This window comes from Abrus precatorius, unplaced genomic scaffold, assembly GCF_003935025.1.
Source record: "Abrus precatorius isolate BTA unplaced genomic scaffold, Abrus_2018 Scaffold8, whole genome shotgun sequence".
NCBI lineage: Eukaryota > Viridiplantae > Streptophyta > Magnoliopsida > Fabales > Fabaceae > Abrus > Abrus precatorius.
The window spans coordinates 8,995,782-9,009,782 of NW_020874428.1; the positions used below are offsets into that span (position 1 = coordinate 8,995,782).

At 32.0% G+C, this 14,001-nt stretch overlaps 1 protein-coding gene across 1 annotated transcript in view; it reads right to left on the bottom strand.

Moving 5' to 3' along the window:
• Nucleotides 1–11,626, bottom strand: part of LOC113845890 (nuclear pore complex protein NUP205) — a 45,637-nt gene extending 34,011 nt beyond the window's left edge. Inside the window, exons 1-9 of the mRNA XM_027473569.1 lie at nucleotides 11,382–11,626; nucleotides 11,197–11,292; nucleotides 10,007–10,081; nucleotides 9,579–9,683; nucleotides 9,372–9,482; nucleotides 8,531–8,690; nucleotides 8,287–8,372; nucleotides 2,165–2,287; nucleotides 1,841–2,068 (exon numbers count right to left, since the gene is read on the bottom strand). Coding sequence (XP_027329370.1) covers nucleotides 1,841–2,068; nucleotides 2,165–2,287; nucleotides 8,287–8,372; nucleotides 8,531–8,690; nucleotides 9,372–9,482; nucleotides 9,579–9,683; nucleotides 10,007–10,081; nucleotides 11,197–11,292; nucleotides 11,382–11,522 — 1,125 coding nt within the window. The 5' untranslated portion in view covers nucleotides 11,523–11,626. The remainder of the gene's footprint in view (nucleotides 1–1,840; nucleotides 2,069–2,164; nucleotides 2,288–8,286; nucleotides 8,373–8,530; nucleotides 8,691–9,371; nucleotides 9,483–9,578; nucleotides 9,684–10,006; nucleotides 10,082–11,196; nucleotides 11,293–11,381) is intronic.
• Between the last annotated feature and the right edge of the window lie 2,375 nt (nucleotides 11,627–14,001).

A 14,001-nucleotide genomic window follows, 5' to 3' on the forward strand; every position in this document is an offset into this window, starting at 1 on the left:
TTAGTATCCCACCGATTACCCAAATGTTTTAAATTTAAAACTATATATGTAAAGTTGATCAAAAGACCAGTTTCAAACTTCAAACTTTTCCAGATTCCTATTATAAATACATGCTCCACTGTGTAGTTTAAACATGTAATCATTTTATATCTCCCATTCCTCTTCTTTCTCATAGAACCTAACGTGAGATAACCTGTTCAGCTATTCACTAATTTATCCAGTGGACCCAACGTTCTCCGGTGGAAATTTTTTTTCAAAAACTGGGCTCCACATTTAGTTTTCAGATTTCCACTCTCTCAGACACTGCTGCTGCTCCTTACTGTTTCAGCGAATGTTTGGTGACTGTTCCAGCAAGTTTTCTGGCCACCATCCTCAGATCAGGTTCACCCTGCCCAGTTGGTCTGTCCCCAAAATTTTGTGCCAAATAGACATAGACATCCCCCACGTCTTCTCTTTGTTGGTTTTCTCTCTCCTTACTGCACCACTGCCTGCGTGTCCAGCACTCTTTCTAGCCATTGCTTATTCCGTCAGAGTTGCCACACTTTGCTCTACCCCAATCTGTTGTTTCTTGTTTGTTCCAGGTTGCAGATTACTCATTTTTCGGTTATTTGGCACTGCTAGGGTACTGTTCAACACTGACAAAGCTGCCCCTCTACCCCTCTGGAGACAGAGAATTCCAGTTTTAGCAACTGTGTCACTACACCACCCTCACAGTGACTTCCTTCAATGGTATGGAGAATATCAGGCCTCTGGCCCTAGCAAGTCTAGTTCTAAACTCCTTGACCCAATCTCCTTCCTAGATTTATTTCAAGTTTTCTTGGGTCTCATGTTTTCTTGTGGTTCAAATCTTCCAAAAGCTATTCTTGATGAATTTAGAAAAGTTTCAATGATTGTGTATAATTGCTTGCCAGGAAATTTTAGCTAATGATTATTCCAACAAAGTAACTTCCTTGGTCATGCAACATTTCAACTAGCCTCTTCCAATTGTTGTTTGTTCCAACCATCTTTCTAAGTTATCTTTCCAACAACACTAATATCTTCTCTTCAACATCAACAGCATCCTTGTGTTGCCTTTCCATGTTTTGTGGAGTCCAGATTATTTACTTTCCTTTCACAAATTATTTATTTGTAACAAGCTTAAACCTTCAAAAACTTTAGCTTGAACACCAGTGCTAAAATATATAAATAATCTCACAATATCAACACTGTATCTAAGAATATGTTAAGAGTATCTTAGGTGATCTCTAAGAATTCGTTTTCAAATTTCCTTATGTTTATTTATGTTTCCTAATTTAATTAGGATTAATAATCTAGGAAAATAATAGAGAATAATTTGACTTATGTACATATCCTTCGCATCAAAATCAATAAAATTTTATGACTCTCAGTATTTCTCTCCTCTCTCTCTAATCCTTCCTACCTAAAACCATGTAAGCTCAATAAACAAGGCAAAAAAGGATAGTAATAATATTGAAATTTGTATATTGTATAGACTAATTTAAGTGCTTGAAGACAGAAAAAGCAAGCAATTCTTTCCTGAAAACTAAACTTATATATAACTCATTTAATACTCACATAGTGGAGAAAATGCCTTTATTTACCAAGTCAAAGAGCTACTCTCTTTCAGAAGTTAAAGCACATTGACTATTACAGGGTATTCATTAACAGATATGCAGAGGGCATGGACAGCTTTTCTCCATTCATGTTTTCACCCCTTTTTGTTGTATTTTCCTTTTTTACCTCATGACAGATTCCTTGTCCTCCAATGTTCTTGTAATATTCTTCTCTTTACAAAGAAATTATTGTTTTATCAAAAAAAAAAAATGGCAAGGAAATGAACCTGGTAGGCAGCAGTACCAAGAACTTCATCCAGTAAAAACTGAAAAACATTATTTGAGAAAATGATTTCCAAGCATTGACTAAGATAACCGAGTTCATTTGATGGACCACTTGAAACAGTCTCCCTTGCGGCAATAACATCTTGTATTAACATCAAATGTACCACCCAAGCAAGCCTTGTGCCACCAACGAAGCCCTCAACAACTGGATCATTTCCAGTAGTCATTACCTTAAACACAAAAGTACATCAAAAGCATCCAGAATTGATACCAAATATTTATAAACAATTAGTACACAAAATATAAAGAATTATATTTTGCCTTACAAGTTCATGAAATTCACGTCTAAATGAAGTATTAGAAGAAAGGACAGATGCTTTATCAGGCACTGTACTCAAACCATCTGAAACAAATGCAATCACGAGGGCAAATAGAAGACAAAAGGTAATCTGCAAAAACAAAGTAAAAATCAAAATCGAGCAATACAAATTAAAACCAGAAGTCACCTAAGTCCAAAGAAAAAAGTGCTTCTTGATACTCGTGGAAGTATGTATGCCTCAAATTAATAAACTTTATCAGATATTAAACTTGTCATTTTCTCAAAAAAATATAAAATAAAATCAACAGAAAAAATACAACAAAGGAGTTAGTCATTTTTCACCACGCTAGTCTAACTGTTATTTTGAACAGAATTCAAAATATTTCAACGATGAATTAGAAATGAAGCAAAAGGTGCAGTCTTTGTTAGCTCTTATATTATTGTACAAAATCCAATTGTGTACCCAGCTATAGAATCTACCTCTGAACCATGGGTACGGCACTTCCCATGAAGTACCGCTACCGGGTACAGGTACTTCGTGGGTATGTAATAGATACGTACCCAAAAAAATTTGCAAAAAAAAAAAAAAGTTGGGTACGGGAAGTGGGTACGCAGGTGCGGTTTGGGTACAAAAAATGAAATTTTTTTAATTAAAATTTTAGAGTTTTAGGTATTTTTTTCTCCAAAAATCTAATTTAGTTGTCTCTTTCTTCCTTCTAACTTCCACATATCAGTACTTTCTCCAGCCTCCACATACCCACAGATTGCATACTGTTGTTTTTCTCCTCTCATCTCAAACTTCAACCATCAGCTTTCACTGATGAGTGACAAACAACGTGCAACAACAACAAATGACAACGGTGGATGGCAAGCCACAAATATGCTAAAATTTGTGTACTTTTATTTTATATACAGTATTTTATTTTACAACATGCAACAACAACAAATGGCAATGGTGGCAAGTTTGGTGACCATCTCTTTCGACAATGGCAAGTCACAAATATGCTAAAATTTGTGTACTTCTATTTTATATACAGTATTTTATATTTTATTTTATATACAGTATATATGTATATATATTTATATTTATTTATCCCTATTTTTTTAGAAAACGAAGTATCCCGTACCCGTATCCATGCAACATAGGAATCCACTTGCTTACCTGAACAGAATTCAAAATATTTCAGCGATGAATTAGAAATGAAGCAAAAGGTGTAGTCTTTGTTAGCTCTTATATTATTGTACAAAATCCAATTGTGTACCCAGCTACAGAATCCACTTGCTTAGCTGAACATGCTTTCAAGTTGCTCAGATTCTTTCATTTCCAGTTATCCTATCTCCCTTCATTTTTGCCCCTCACTTTACATCCAATTTCTTTTAACTATGGAATAACAGATAAAAGTTCTTCACTTTCACATCATTGGTTTCATTGACTTAAGTTAGAGAGTTAAGATGACAATAATATAATATGTTTACCACCATGGCATACACCATAATTATATGGCAGTTTTTTGGCCATCCACCATGACCTCTCATCCGCCATTGATAACATTGGAGTGAAGTACTTGAAGCTAAAAATGAAGTTGGACAACAGACCTAAGCGAAGAACAATAGGCTGTTTGGAAAAGTGTTGACTGCACTACAATGACAGATGGGCTGATTGACAAGAGGAAGAGAATCACACTTAACTTTTTAGTGATCAGCTCTAAAGGTACAGTATATTTTAAGTCAATTAATCCTTTCCACATTAACAAAACAGCAGGGAAAAAAAAAATTTAAGATGCTTGATGAAGGAGAGGAAGAGGTTAGTAAGAAAAATGTGGTGCAGGTTGTGATTCATAATACAGCAAATTTCAAAGTTGATGAAGAGAGAGAGAATTTATGTTAGATTCCTTGAGCAGCACACTGCATTGATATAATGTTTGAAGATTGGAGAAAAACATACATTAAGGAGACAATTCCAAAGGGCAAAATATCACAATTTATATCTATTCAAGGACTTATCTCATTTCCCTATTGCAACATTTCACAAAAGGAATAAACCTGGTGAGATTGGGTGTATCAGCCAATTTGCCACATCATATTTAACTGTAAGGTTCCTTCATGAGAATAAAAGAACTTTGGAAATGAATAGAAGGCTTGTAAGTTTGCAAGGATGAGATAGGGAAAAATTGTGAAAAAAGTTGTTTTAGATAACTAGTTTTGGAAGAATGTTTTGATCAGTTTAAGGGGTGCATATCCATTAGTTCAAGTCCCTCATTTGGTTGATTTGAATGAAATGTCAGCCATGGACTTCATTAATGACAAAATGGACCAAGCTAATGAAGCCATCCAAATAGCTTTCAATGGTATCAAGAAAACATAATTAATTATCCATCAATCAAGTATAAAATTTAGTTAAAATTGAAATTTTGTAGTCTTTTACTCATTGTTTGAAAATTAACCATTCTATTTTTTTCTTTAGTTATATGTCTCTATGGAATATCATTGATGATAGATGGGACAAACAGCCTCATGCCTTTGCATGCTCCTGACTATTTTTTCACCCCTTAATTACATTGTAATTCTAGATTTAAAATTGATTTTAAAGTTAAACAAGAACTATATGATTACATGGCAAGGATGCTACCTAATATTGAAGAAAAAGTCAAGATTGATGTTCAAATTGATGATTTTAGGAAATATCAAAAGTTTTTGGTGGTCCCTTAGATTGAGCAACAATTGAGAAGAAGACTCCAATTGATTGGTGAAAGTTATATGAAGATAAACATCCAAATCTTCAAGGGTTTGCCATTTGCATATAAAGCTTAACATGTAATTCCTCTAGATATTAACATAATTGGAGTGTCGTTGAAATTGTAAGGTTGTTAGCATGTGAAATATGCATTACAATTCACTTTTTAGAATTAACTTCTAGCCTAAAAATCTTACCATCTCAAATGCAATCCAATTAAGTTCGTATCCAGAGGAACTTCATGTTAAACTTAATACAGGAATGGCAGACTTTTGAAGCTTTAGATGTTCATCTCTAAACGACTCCCACCAATCTTGTTCTGAAGTGTCGCTCTAGCTAAAGGGCTACCGAAAAACATTTGTTGTTTCATGAAATCATCAATTTCAACATAAATCTTGGCCTCTTTCACAATATCAAGTACCATCCTTGTCATACAATCATATAGTCCTCGTTTAACTTCAACATCAACTTTAAATCCAGGACTATAATGTAGTTGAGGGTTGAAAAAATAGCCAACAACATACAAAAGCTTATGAAGTTGTTTATTCCATCTATTATCAATAATATTCCATAGAGGCATGTAACTAAAAAATAAATAAAATGGGTTAATTTTCTTAAAATGAATAAAAGGCCACTAAATTTTAATTAAAACTAAAATTTGATAGATAATCAATTACTTCTTTTTGACACAATTGAAAACTATATGATGGCATCTTCAGCCTTGGTCCATTGTCACATAAACAAAGCCCATGACTGACTTTTCATCTAAATCAAACAAACGAAGGACTTTAAGTAAAGGATATGCACCCTTTAAACAGATTAGAACATTCTTTCAAAACCCATTGTCCAAAACAACTTTATCCACCAATTTCCCTTCTCTTGTCCTAGAAAACTTACTAGACTTTCATTCGTCACACAAGAACGTTCTTAAAAGAGCTCATTTGTTCTCATGAAGGCAATGGCAAATCGAGTGATACCTGGTCTCACCAAATTTTTCCTTTTGTAAAGCATTGCAATAATGAAATGAGAAAAGTCCTTGAGTAAAAATAGGTTGTGATTTTTCTTCCCTTTGAAATTGTTTCCTCATGGAGGAGTATTTCCTTTTTCAAAGTCTTCCAGTATTAGATCAATGCAGTGTGCAACACAAGGAGTCCAATGTAAATTCTTCCTTTTCTCCATCAACATCCAAATTTAAGATGGCTTCAAATGAAGTGCATTATTTTGCACTGCATTTTCCTCACCAACCTATTCCACAACTTCATCAAGCATCTTAAATATTTTGTAAGTTGTTTTAGTGATGTGGAAAGCATCAATTGACTTCAAAAATATTGTACCTTTATAGCTGTTCACTAAGAAGTTCAGAATGGTTCTCCTCCTTTTGTCAGTCCACCCATCTGTCATTATTGTATAGCCAACACTCTTCCAAACAGCCTTATGTTCTTCAATAAGTTCCATTGTCAACTTCACTCCTTGCTTTAAGTACTTCACCCTAATCTCATGATAAGAGGGTGGCTTAAATCCTAGACTGTGTCATGCAATTAACTCACATAGCAGGAAATTTTTCACTTCTTATCACATTGAAAGCTATGGCATTGTAGAAAAATCTTGCAATTGCTTGACATGCATCCTCCCTTATACACTTCTTGAATATGCTGTTTATTGTGGCCTGTGGACCTACACCCCTTTTCTTGCAAAACTGTCCAATCCCAGCACTCTCAACTTCAGCACCTTCAATGGCTTTTCTCTTTTCACCAATTTCCAAAGATTCATCTTTGTTAGCTGTTTTTTTCATCAAGGAAGTAATAATCTCCATCATCTCCTTATTCGCGTCCTCAGGAACAGATTTGCAAGCTTCAACATTTTGATTTTTTTTTTAGCCAAGTGGTGCTTCAGGTGATAAATACCTCCATTTAGTACCTTTTGGCAGAATTTGCAATGAACCTTCACAGTTCCTTGAACTGAAAATACATATTTCCATCCCACATCACCCCTGTTTTAATGAGCATTCCGGGGAAAAAACCTATGAGGCACGCTTGAAGAGCCCATAGCAATGGAGTTGTCGGTTGCAGTTGGGAGTAACCCAAAAATGCCAGCCCCTGAGCTTTGACCACCAGCCATGTTTGAAGCCATCCTCGAATAAGATGAAAAAAAGAAATAGAGGAAGAAGAAACTAACAAGTCGTCGTCGCCTAGTCTGGTCAATTTAGGGTTCCACAAAGAAACCAAAGGAAGATGAGAAAAAATAGCTAATGAGTAGGTTGGGGCAGAGAAATCGCAAAGAAAAGAAGGATTTAGTTAACAATGCACATGAAATCATTCTTAAACAAGTCTAGGGTTCAACGAAGAAGAAAAGCACCCGAGACTTCCTTTGCGCCTAATTAAAAACCTGGGTTGGGCTCGGGTTATAAAGGATTTGAGCTGAAACTCATATCTGACCCGCATTTTTCTGAAATCGGAAGAAAATCGGGATTTCACCGATTTCACGATCCGAATCGCAATTTCACTACGATTTCACCTTGCTCCGATTTCTGTTGCACTCTGAATCATTTGGCTGGGAAAAATCATAAAATCCTACAATTTTACAATTCACATCCCGATTTTAGCTACCATGATTATACATGCATAATATGAATTAATGTGCATGGATATATATATATATATATATATGAATTTTGTAAAATCATACAATTCAATATTTATTATCCTACCATTTTTACTCCCCCTTACAATTAGAAGTAAAATCCCAATTTTAACTACCTTGACCAAAACTTTTCTCTGCTCTCTTTCTCTTCTCTAACTGCCTTATCTCTCTCTCTTTGACCCTGTCCATCTATTTTCACAAAGATGGCATCATCCCCAGCAATTTTCCGTGATGCAGTGTACTGTTTCCTAATTGCATTCCCATTCTCTCCTCTCTCTCTTTCCTCTTGAAATGCTTTCACTACATCTTCTAATCTAAGTCCTCATCTTCAACAACTTTATCTTCTCGTCCATCTTTTTCTCTTCCACACCTTGTATATTCTGCTTGCTTAAGACCAGACCACACCTATGATCTTTTGTTAATAATTATACATAAGCTATTAAAAAATTTGAGTATTTTTTGGAAAATTTTGAGTATTTTTTGGGCATTATATATGTAATTATATGCATATTTACAGAAAAAAAAAATCTATATAAAAAATTTTAAAATAGTTGTCATAGCTATGAGCTATCCTGCTAGAACACATTTTTGGAGTCAGCCACTATCCAGGATTGATAACTATGTTACCATGTGACATTTATTGGACTGTTTCAACATTTATGAAATTAGAACTTAAAAACCATGAAATTACAATTTAAAAAACAAAACTTGAATGCTCCACCAAAAAACATAAAAGCAAGAGTACAAAAATGTACCTGTTGTTTTATGGTGGCATTGCTCTCACTAACTTCCAAAGCACTATCTTTCAAAACAGAGAAAACATCTTTTACATCCTTCGGACCTGAAAATAGGGATTGTCAAAGACCTTCCACTTCTGATATTGATCAGGTATTTTCAGATTGTACATTCTTCCATAGAATACAATAGCAGACAAAGTAGAACTTCAGTAGTCACATTAACCATCAGAAAACAATCAATATGAAAGATCACAAACCATACTTGTCCGAACAACCAGGACTGAAAGTACAAGACAATGTCCTAGAATAAGTCTTTCTCTAGAGACCACTGCCTGCCTCTCCACAAGAGAACCTCTTGAATCAAGAACATAGCGCTCACATTGAGGACCACCTAAACCAGAAGGTTCTTCTCTATTGAGTTCCTACATTCAGAAAGAAAATTTTTAAGAAAAGATAACTTAAGGTTCGCGATCAAACACAGAAATGTCCTTCCAATATCAGGCATCATCCTGAAGCTTTTTTTTCTTTTGGGGGAAGGGACGGGGGAAGAGAGGGTCAATCCAAAGGCTACTTATATACTTCATAACATCAATTAGATAGTCTAGTGAAATTAAAAAAATGAGCAATTACAGCTTTCAATGAAGTGATAACTTGGTAATGATATGCTTTTAAGATCATACAGTATCAATCATGTTTCTCCAAGTGCTACTTATACAAGTTATGCACATACTGTATCAGTGCATAGCAACCAAAGAGTGGGCGCCCAGAATGTAGTTGTGTATAAGACAATGACAAGAATTGTGAATTTACAATCAATATAACCTGCCAGTTTATGAACACCCAGAATTTTGAAAAACAAATCTCTACCAATATATAAATATGAATTATTAAGATCAATCATGTCAGTTTAATGAATTAAACAGATTCATCACAAAAAACAGACTCGTTATGATACAACCACTAACTAAAGGAAAAACTGTAAACTCTCTAATGATAGCTTGCCACTCATTGCTACTGACAATAAACAATACCACTTTGAAGAGACTTTACCCTAAATCAGAATTTATCTGGAAAGCAATATAATAACTTATTACAATGCAAACCTTGATAAGAGAAATCAACCGCTGTCTAAGTCCAGAGCTGATAAGATCTTCCAGATACTTCTGAATGTCAACCAATATATCATCTTCAACTCCCTGATCAAGCACCACAGCCTGTAAAAAAAACAACAAAAAGCTATTAACCCAAAACTAAAGAGCTAATCTAATAGCCACGTGAACTTGAATGATGTCTAGGACAGCAAGAAATACCCTTAAGAGCAAATGGAGAGATGTTATCAGATCTCTTCTCTCTGTATACCACAGTCCCACTGCAAGCCGTAGAATTTCCAGTGGGTCCCTTCCCATCAAGCCCCACTATACATGATCCCAAAATAAATAATTAAATAAATAATCATAAAAGATGTCTGTGTGGATTGACACTATCATTCATTGTCTCCTGCTCTAATAAAAACCGAAAAAATCCACCAAGTCACCACAACTAAAATTAACCCATATCTAAACTAAATTGCGTTCAATATTTCCACTCACTTCATACTTTTCAAAAAATTGCTTTAAAACTAATTTCTTTGCTAAAATTACAGTTTAAAATTTAAAAAGTATAAGTTATCATGCAATCATGAATCAAAATAAAATATAATAAGTGTGTTTACATATATAAAGGAGCAGCTGAAATATACCTCTTGATTAGCTGATACAAGCAAACGAACACAATCTACTTCATTGAGATGAAGATCATCACTCAATTTGAGTGCCTATGTCTCACGAAAGCATATGTTAGAAACATAAGGGGAAATGAAACAGCAACAACACTCCACACCACAATGAGCATACATATCTCCAACATAAACAATGTTATTATTAGTGGCAAAAGTAATATTCAAAAAATTGCAAGTCTTCATCAATAAATCCTAAAGATAAAAGAAGACTATGAAAATAGCAATTCAAATGGGGAAAAATAGTCAAAACATCAATCTAGGAAACAGTCATCAGAAAAATGGAAAAAGCAAAACAAAAACCACACAACAAAAGATCAAAACAAAAATTGTACAACTACAACACATCCAGTGAAATTAGCCTTAGGCGCTAGGCACACACTTTCTGTGCCTTCAGGAAACTTGTGCATCATAATCAATAATGCACCTCAAATGAACATGTGACTTAAAACAGTGGATTTGGCAAAACCCGGTCATTAAAAATCTCAGGTTTAAATCTAAAAGACAGTAGAAGCAAGGTGTCATTCAATAATTCAAGCTAGGTGAAAATTTGTTCTAGCAGACGCATCTTGTTAATTTTTATTTTGTTCTTCTATTCTTCTGTATGTGTTTCAGCATTTTCTCAGATTTTAATGCTTTTTCTCTTTCAATATAAAACTTGGTTTACTTGTGGCATGCTCTGCTTTTTGGTTTGACCCCTCTTGCTTAAGGTTATAAAAGCACCTAGTGCCTAAGGGCACATATTGCCTTTTTCCCTTGACACATCATATTGCATCGTATCAACAAGCTATTTGACATTAAGTTTAAAATGACTTATACCCTTTAATCAGAAAATTTGCTGTTTCATCGCAGGTAGAGAATATTAACCTCTAATTCCCTAACTTGCCTTAATAATTTATTATCTATGTTGCACTGGTACAGATATGAGTATCAGGAACATGTCAATACAATAAATTAAAAAATAAAAAGATACAAGTACCACATAATCAATTAAGTAAAATAACTTATTTATATAAATTGCTTATATTTTATTAATTTATTTTCTTATTTTCATTTTTTTAAATATAGCTAGTGCGTGTTTGATTCAACTAATTATGGAGAAATGATTGATTTTTCTTTGCTATGAGTGTAAAAAGTAAAGAGTGGAGCCTCACAATGTGCACATCCTGGTCGTCAAGAGAAATGGGGGGAGAATCTGGAAGCCGAACTGACTTTGACTGAACTTGACTTCGATCAGAGGGCTTTGGGGGCTAAAAACAAAACAAAAACAAAAAGTGAAGAGATAATCGATTTGTAACAAAAAGAGAGGAAATGAACCAAAATGAAGTGAATGGCGTACAGGAAAAGAAAGAAGGGATTGGAAGGAAGGGCGAGAGGTGCGAATGGCATGCAAGAGTTCGACTCGTTGTGCCGCCGTTGGAGGCGAAGCGCCGAGAAGCGCTGTTTCGATGGTGCTTAGGAGCTGTTTCGGAGACACCATCAGTGCCTTTTACCTCTCTGTCACTGATGAAACCCTAGAAGTCCAAAACCCCAAGACAAGCGTTCACGTAGGGCGGGAAATGACTGAAATTGCTCACAGGGACAGACAAGTGCTGTTGACAAACCCCTATGCACCGCAAACCCCTTCATTAAAAATGTTTTAAAGAAAAATCATAATATACTTTTTTATTATTGTAATAATTTAAAATTTTAAGAAAATATATTTTATATTATTCAACGGTATGATAAATTTATTGGTCATGATAATTTTTTAAAAAATTAAACATGTTAAGTAATGTATTAAATAAGCACTGCGTAAGTTTTTTTATACTTTTTTATTGTTTGTTTAAAAATTATTTTTATTTTTTATTAATTTAAAAAAAATTATTTAATAAAATCATGATGCGTATAAATACCATGCGCAGGTAATATATTTTTTTATTTTATAATTTTCATGACCACCATCAAACAATTTAAAAGAATTAAATCTAATCACCATTTTAGTTATTTTTATTTTATAATTTTAAATTCATTATAATTTAGCTTTGTCCATAGTTATCTCAATATAAATATGTAAAATTTTCAGTGAATCATATATAAATATATAGATATAAATCCAGCAAATTATAAATATATATATATATATATAAATTGTTTATATAAAACAAATAAAAATATAATTATAAATATACATTTAGAAAATAATAATTAATAAATACCTACATAAATCAAAAATAAAAAAATAAACTACAATTAAATTACATATGATATATAATTATATATTTTAATTTATCATAGAGTTAATTTTTAATATATTTGTTGGTTTGAAATGACTTTATAAAAAATTTAAAAATTATAAATAGAAAATAAAAATGAAAATATTATTTTTTATTAATTTATATGTAATATATAATTAATTATTTTATTAAATTTGTCTTTTTCATGTGTATCTTCTTTTCTCATACTAGTTTTTGTTTTTTTTTATTTTTTAAATAAATTTTGTTTTTATAAATTAAATTTAAATATTTATCATTATTTTTATTCTTTTCAGATAAAAAATTAGAATACAAATTATTTCATTTTATCATATTAATTCTAATATTTTCTACAAATATAAATAATATAAAATATGTATAACCACTTGTCAATATTTTTTAAATTTATTTTTTAGATTTTTATCTTCATTTCAAATATGCTCATCTTTTTAGTTCATATTACTAAATCATTTTGTTTAATTAATTCAATAAACTTATTAGATGTTGTATTTGTTGATTTATTTCTTTTGAAGAAATAAGTAATTATTAATATATATTGTGAAGAATTCTAGGTAAAGATAAAATATATTATTTTTTAAAATTTATTTATTACATTTTCAATATCTTAGAATGTTACATTATAGTTATAATATCCATAAGAAATTATTAATGTAATAAAATATATTATTTCTTGAAATTCACTTAGTTTATTTTTAAGACATCAAAGAGTATTATATTATCGTCGTAATGTTCATATGAAATTACTAATACAATTTAATATTTATTTTCTTCTTTAATAAATATGTAATATTATTTAGACTTCATATCAAACTTTAAAAATATATTTGCTTTGTTAATCTCTTAATTAAATCTTGTTTATTAAGTAAAAAGTACCTAATCTATTTTAAAATTTTACTTAAAAATTTATAATTTATTACTAATATGATATCAACCAACCATACAAGGGAGCATGTATTATTTTAATACTTGAGAAAAATATACTATTTAGTATATATATCCTATAAATCTTGATGATCTTTGATTTTATTAAGAAATTTGTTAAAAGGTGTTAAATTTCTCATAGATAATAGTAGATAAAATATAGAAATAAGAATACAAAATAAGGAAGAAGTGGGTGTTAGAAATTTCTCATTTGAACCATATGGGATTTTAAATAAAACTCAAGAACTATTACATCATATTATCAAATAGAAATAGGAGGTGTTAGGAATACCTGGGTCCATTGACGTTGATTGGATGTTGCAGTGGAATAGTCTTTTGATGCAATGAGCTTCGAGGTTACAGTGGAATAGCCTTTTGGTGCAATAATCTTCCTCAACCAAAATCAATGGATTTCTCAATAGGACTTGATATTTCTCTTGTAATGGGAAGAAAGAGAGATATTACTTATTTTGACATAGTGGAGACCATAACCAACTTTATGAATTTAAACCCGTTAGGATTTTCATCGATCCTTAACAAGCCAAATCTAATCTCCATTTATTGAGCTTATATTCTTTTATTCATATTAATTATTTTAATTAGTAATGTAAAGGCTCACCAAAATTATATCACTTTTATTGAGCCTAACAAAATGTAAATAGCTAATATAAATGTTATAAATAATAGGTATTGTCAATATTAACTATTAGAAATAAAATTTCTAACAGCAAGAGCTTTCTTATCTAGACAAAATCTTTCTACATAACAAATAAAAAATACATT